This window comes from Diospyros lotus, chromosome 13 (genome assembly GCF_014633365.1).
Source record: "Diospyros lotus cultivar Yz01 chromosome 13, ASM1463336v1, whole genome shotgun sequence".
NCBI classification, from domain to species: Eukaryota; Viridiplantae; Streptophyta; class Magnoliopsida; order Ericales; family Ebenaceae; genus Diospyros; species Diospyros lotus.
In genome coordinates this window covers 270,893-277,090 of record NC_068350.1, presented here as the reverse complement: position 1 = coordinate 277,090, position 6,198 = coordinate 270,893, and the positions used below count along the sequence as shown (strand labels likewise).

The window sequence follows — 6,198 nt, the reverse complement described above, 5'->3', positions numbered from 1 at the left end:
ATCTGTTTGGGAATGTAGCCTATAAGACAACGGAACACCAGGGATAGGATCTCCCGGGATAAACTCCGACTCTCAAATCAATAAAATAAATATAGGTAGTAGAAAATATAGGAGTTGGAGAACCTTTGTCACACTTGTTAAGGACCCTTGTTTTTTATAGACAAGTCTATTATAAGATATTCGAGATAAAACTGGAGATAGGCAAGCACGACTTCCTAAGACTTCGGTCAAGTTGGAACGAGTCTCACAATCCCATCTAAATTTTTTGGACTTTGCTTCGGATTATAAATTTATCATGTATCAATTTCTCAAACAATTCACGTGACAAGTGAAAGTAAAGAGTATTTTTGTAATTTAAATACTTCCGGAGGCATCTTAATAGACTCTCACAAGGGAGGACCAACAGCCTTTGACATACTAAAAAATATATATATCTCTTGGGAGACGCTATCCACAAATGTACGAATTAGGTACCTTTGAAATATTTTTTTTAAAATTATGAATAGATGAAGATATCTAAAGTAATTATAACCTGAAATATCAAGATTATTATCACTTTTAAGAAATTTTAATTCTAAATAGTGAAATATTAATTTCTCCAATTTGACTTAAAAAATTAAAGTATTGACATAAAAAATATCACACGTCTTTTTAACAATTTTCTTCCTGTTAAAGTTTCTAAAACTTTGTGGCGATTATTATTATATTATTACTTACAAAAATAACACTAATTAAGATAGAAAATATATTTTTTTAATATTTTAACATTATTATCATTACACAATTTCTTGCAACTTGTGTCCTCAATTTTAATAAGAAAGATAAATCATAAGTAAAAATTTTATCTCACCATACATGTCAAAAAATCGAATCTATGATTTATTAGTATGAATCTCAATTTATCGTGACACAATCACTTGTCCAAGCTTTTTTTTTTATTTTTTTATTTACCATCTCCTCCGTCTCAAGTTTGATCAAGAGAAACCCCACGAATGTAGTATGATTAGTTTTCAAACAATAGATTATACTTAAGGATACAGTTCGAATCATGACAGTCATAACATGAGAGTTTCACCCTCCTATGAGGTAGCTCCTTATGAATATCATGTACTATATCTCTTACTTAATGTACTGTCTATCATGTACTGTCTATCATATATTGTAATTAACCCTTCTCACGTTCTTAGGGCAATGTGTGGAGGCCTCACCATTTGCACTCAAGAGAATGAAAAAACGAAACCACCGAGTTGTCAAAATTGACTGAACATCATCCGCTGGCATTGAAGAAGAATACATACATAGAACTGCCAAATCAACAGCAGAGGCAGGCAGCGGTTGAGATGTGAACACCCAGGCGAGACTGATGAGCAGAGGCACAGACGGCTGCCAGCGAGAGGAGGAGGTTCCGACGACAGCGAGCGAGTGAGCTAATTAGAAGTGGCGAACCGACGACATGGCGAGAGGGGTTTTGTACTCGAGCACCGCTTCAGGCGGTGACCACCACTGACGACGACAAGCAAGCAGTCATCCGACCAGAGGCGTTGTCTTTTGTAAGGGTAAGATAAAGAAGCACGGGAGCCATTAGCAACAGCAAGGAGCCAACCTCAAGTGCAACTTGACCATGCTTATCGCCATTAATGTCCGTATGTTGCGGCTATACTGTGAAATAAGGAACAAAAGAAGGACAAAAATATGTATTTCCTTTCACTCTTCTGAACACTTGAAAGAAATAACCAAAACAAAAAGGAAAATTGGAACTCTTCGATTATGGATGGGGAAGGACGCGGGTGAAACGAAATGTATGGCATGGTATGTGCGAAAGGGAAGGGAAATGGTTTTACATATACGTATTAGTAACATCTCGAACATTATAAGGCATGAAAGCCAACACCATAAGCACCGCCAGAATGGCAATGGGCAGCAGCAGCAGCATGAATGGCGGAGGCGGCAATGGCGGCAGTATTAGCGGCAGTATCAGCAGCGACACCGTCAGGCAGCTCAGCAGAAGCATCGACTCCATGTTGAAATAGCTGGCCGCCGCCGCTGGAAACATCCTCCTGCCGTGCCCCTGCCCTTGGGTGTACGTTCGACGGCCATACTCTATTTTCTGGTTAGGCCTCCCCTTCGCTCCTTGAAGAGCACCGGCGGCGTTTTTTCTTCTCATGTCCATCATATGATCTTGCCAGCGAATCACACCTCCGTTTGACGACGACGACGACGACGTTCTCAATTCTGTTTCAGCAACTATTTGTCCAGCAATCATTCAACAAATTAATATCTGTCCGAGGAATCGGATAGCTGCTACAACCAAATCCACCAGATCCAGGCACCAATCTGCAACTCCAATTGATAGCGCAAGGTAACTCTTCAGATCTCTCAAATGTGGAGTAGTTTCATATCAGAGTCCAGGATTCCAGCAAAGAAAGCATAAATCTATCTCCAGTTACGTGAATTATTTCTCCGAATCAACCAGGCAATTCAGGCTGGCTTCACTTGCTCTAGTCACGAACCACGGTCACCGATGATCCAACTGCACTTCAAATTTAAGAACAATACTTGAGATAATTTTGAATAGGGTATGAACAAACTAAACGAACAAAATTACAAGAAGAACAAAAATCAGTTTTAAGTTTCGAATTTGTATCCTCAACACAAATCACAGTTGAGACCAAAACCTAACCAGATCCACATCAAGGGCAAGGAGGGGAAGAGTAGACAGCTACCAAAGTTTCCTAAAAAAACAAAACCTAAAAGACACAAACAGCAGAAAAATCAAAGAAACACAACACGACGACGGCTGAAGAAGAGGAAATAAACACCCAGGGATAAGAAAAAAGAAGGGAACGGAATCTAATTAATTAGAGACGGGAGGTGGATGGAAGAATACCAGTTATGCTGCAGACTTTGATGGCAGAATTGGGAAGAAAGTTTCAAAATCAAATTTAGCATTTCAAGACACGCCCACGGACCCTCTCTCTGTGTCTGTCTCTTCTCTAGGCTAAAAGTTTTGGCTCAGCTCTGCAGCCAATACACGAGAGAAAGGGGAGAAACAGGATGACTGTGCGGCCATGGCCATGGCCATCTTCTTTTTGGGGTTGAACTGGAGAGTAGAAATCAGAAATGGTATTGAATTTGGTATTGTTTTGCGGGTTGGAGGGATTTGGGTGAAGCGGAAGCGGTGGGGAAGCTGAGGCTGTTGGGTTGTGTGTTGAGTTGAATTCCTGTTGGGTGTGGGATGATGGGAATATTGACGCGAATGAGGAATTGATAATGTTGGTTTTTGGTAGCACTGTATTTGTATGAAAGAACGAAAGGAAGGAGGAGGTAGATCAAGACGACAGTGATTGGATTTAGAGAGAGAGAGAGAGAGAGAGAGGTTTGAACGGGAAGGAAGAGGAAGAGAAGGCAGGGTTGGATTCAGTGAATTTCCCCCCCAAAAGCAAAGTGGAGTGGGGCCTACAACAAGACCTGACTGACAGGCAAGTTGGTGGTTTTGGAAAATGAGGGGGGCGGGTGGATGAATGAATGAACGAATGGTTGGATGGGTGTCTCCCAAGGTTCTTCACCCCTGGCCCCCTTTCTCTCTTTCTATTTCTAGTTCCCCCTCCCAACATGTATTTCTATATGCGGAGTTAACGTACGTTGAATTCAAATCTTACTTTTTGTCCCAATGAGAGGAAGTCCTACTCATTTTTAATATGAATAAAATAAAATTATAATATTTTTTAAATCAAAATATATAATCATTAAGATAAATTTTAAAATAATTTTAAAATTTTTATAGACTACTTATTAATTTTTTTTAAATGTATTAAAAGATTTATAAATTATTTTTTTATTCATAATATTTAAGATAAATTTATTTAGATAAAGAAGGCAGAAAAGTTTATATGAAGAATTTTATATAAAAAATTACGTAATTTTTTTAATAAATATTAAATAAATTCAATTAATATAATAACAAATATTTTTTTATAATTTTTTAAATTTATATCTTAATTAATAAATACTATTTAAAAAAAAAAAAAAGAGGGAGGCCTCTGAGAATCATCATGAAATACAATATCTATCCATTCTTCTATCAGTAGCCTCCAATCTCAAATATAATCTACCACTTGTGGGTGCGTGGTGGGGGATGGATGGGTTATAGTTTGCTTTTCTTCAAAGTCCTACTCTGCTGCTTCCAGTTCTGACGTTTACCCCCCCCCCCCCCCCCCCCCCCCCTTGGAACATTTTTAATTTAATTTATTTATATTCGACACCAGACCAGCCCACGGGAAAGAGAGAACATATGAATATAAAGAGGTTAGGTTACTTCCTCCTCGGCTCCTCCTCCTTACTTGAACGAACAATCACTTCATTAATCATCATCAAGTTGCCAACATTTTCCGCGGCTCACAAACCGCTGCTCCTCACCTTTTGTGCCATTCACCCCGATCTGAATCTGCTACTATGCCCTCCATTATAATTTATTATCCCCACTGTTTGTTTTAATTGTATTCATTCATTCATTATTAATATATATTTATTAATTAATGAAAATTGCTATTTTTTAAAGAAGGTGACCAAAAATAATATAAATGATAAAAATACCCATCCACTTACAAATTTACTTCACTGACTCTTTCCATGGTTGTCTTCAGCAACTAGCTTGTGGAGAGAAATAATATAACGATAGTCAGTGCAAGATAAGATGAAAACGATTATTAGAGATAATAGGGATATGAGACAATCATGAGAATGACATATTAAGCAATTTTAATTTTAGATAAGGAGTATTTTCATTATTTGTACCTTTTCGATTTCGATCACCCTCTCAATCATTTTTTTTGGCAAAGTAACAAAGTCCCTAATTAATAGCAATTAATTAATATTTTTTTTACAAATTTTGTTATTATGAATTTTAAATAACCATTTGATTTTATATCGGAGATTGGAACCTATTCTTTTTTTTTTTTCACGTCTAAACTAAATTTCAACTCAAACGGCTCATCATCTCCCACAACAATAGGTTCCACAATAAATAAAACAATTTCAAAACATCAACATGTTTAGATTTATTATTATTATTTATTGTTGTAAATCTACTAGGCAACTCCAAATTGTGAATTAGTTTAATCTTGCTAATGCCATCTTTGATGCATGTTTGAGAATTACTATCTCCTCGTATTTTTATCTAGGATTTTGAGCAAAATTCAAATGATTTATCAATTGAGATGTATGAGTTTCAATTGACACTCCAAAAAGTGATTATTTTTAATTAGAATCACAAAGAGAACAAAAAGAAAATAAATGCTATAAAGAAACAATAAAATAGATGTACGGAGATGGTCATCGATCGTTCTTGTTGTTAGGCTATTATAATTTGCTAAGGATGAGAAAGAAAATATTAGAGAAAAAAGAGAGGAGAAGAGATAGAAAGATAGTGAAAAAATAGTGAATTTTATAGTTAATGCAGATGTATCATGTCATTTTGGAAAATACAAAAACATTTTGTCCACTCGAGACAAGTCTCAAAAGTAATGTGAAATTTACTCGTCAAATTTAAAAAAAAAAATTGTATATTAAAATAAATTATTTTAATAAATATGTTTTTTTTTTTTTGTAATTAATGTGATTTAAAAAGAAAAATCAATGGTACAATGTTAGGTGAGCCATCAAACAAATCTTGTTGAGAGTAAACCTTATTGTATCTGATCTCTTTCCACTATTAGTTATAACTAATTTATATAATTATATTGTTCATAATAATCAACAAATGTATTCACAATATTAATAATAATTAATTAAAGATGAACGCATGTTTAGTATATGTAGGTAAACAAATGATTATACAAATAAAAACTCAAATTAGTTTGGAAAAAAAATACACAAGGCAAATACATTTTAGATTTTATTGTTTTCAATACAAATGATTGATTTTGTTGTTTTTAAAATAGTAATAAAGATAAATGAACCATACACCTCATGTGATAGGTTTTTATTCATTGAGGCGCTTTATACAATTTATTTGTAGCTAAAGTAGTCTTTATATTTTGTTTAAATTGACCAGTCAATCAGACACCCTTTTTAGTGTTAATAATTAAATTATAATATTTGTAAGTAATAAAAATAAAAAAAATAATAGAAGACTTAGACCATCAAAACCTATAGTTCATTTTAGTTGTTACAAGGATCAAATACTTAACTAAAGGTATT

General features: G+C 34.9%; 1 protein-coding gene across 2 annotated transcripts; it reads right to left on the bottom strand.

The window, feature by feature from the left end:
- Positions 1–1,683: 1,683 nt before the first annotated feature.
- Positions 1,684–3,412, bottom strand: LOC127787863 (ARGOS-like protein). 2 transcript variants are annotated; one of them, XM_052315920.1, is made up of 2 exons: positions 2,888–3,412; positions 1,684–2,535 (listed from the first exon to the last, which is right to left on the bottom strand). In XM_052315920.1, the coding sequence occupies exon 2, from the start codon at positions 2,261–2,263 to the stop codon at positions 1,838–1,840; it is 426 nt and encodes a 141-aa protein (XP_052171880.1). In that variant the 5' UTR covers positions 2,264–2,535; positions 2,888–3,412; the 3' UTR covers positions 1,684–1,837. The 2 variants fall into 2 exon arrangements, with proteins under 2 accessions (XP_052171880.1, XP_052171879.1); XM_052315919.1 differs by having other exon boundaries at positions 1,684–2,530.
- Between the last annotated feature and the right edge of the window lie 2,786 nt (positions 3,413–6,198).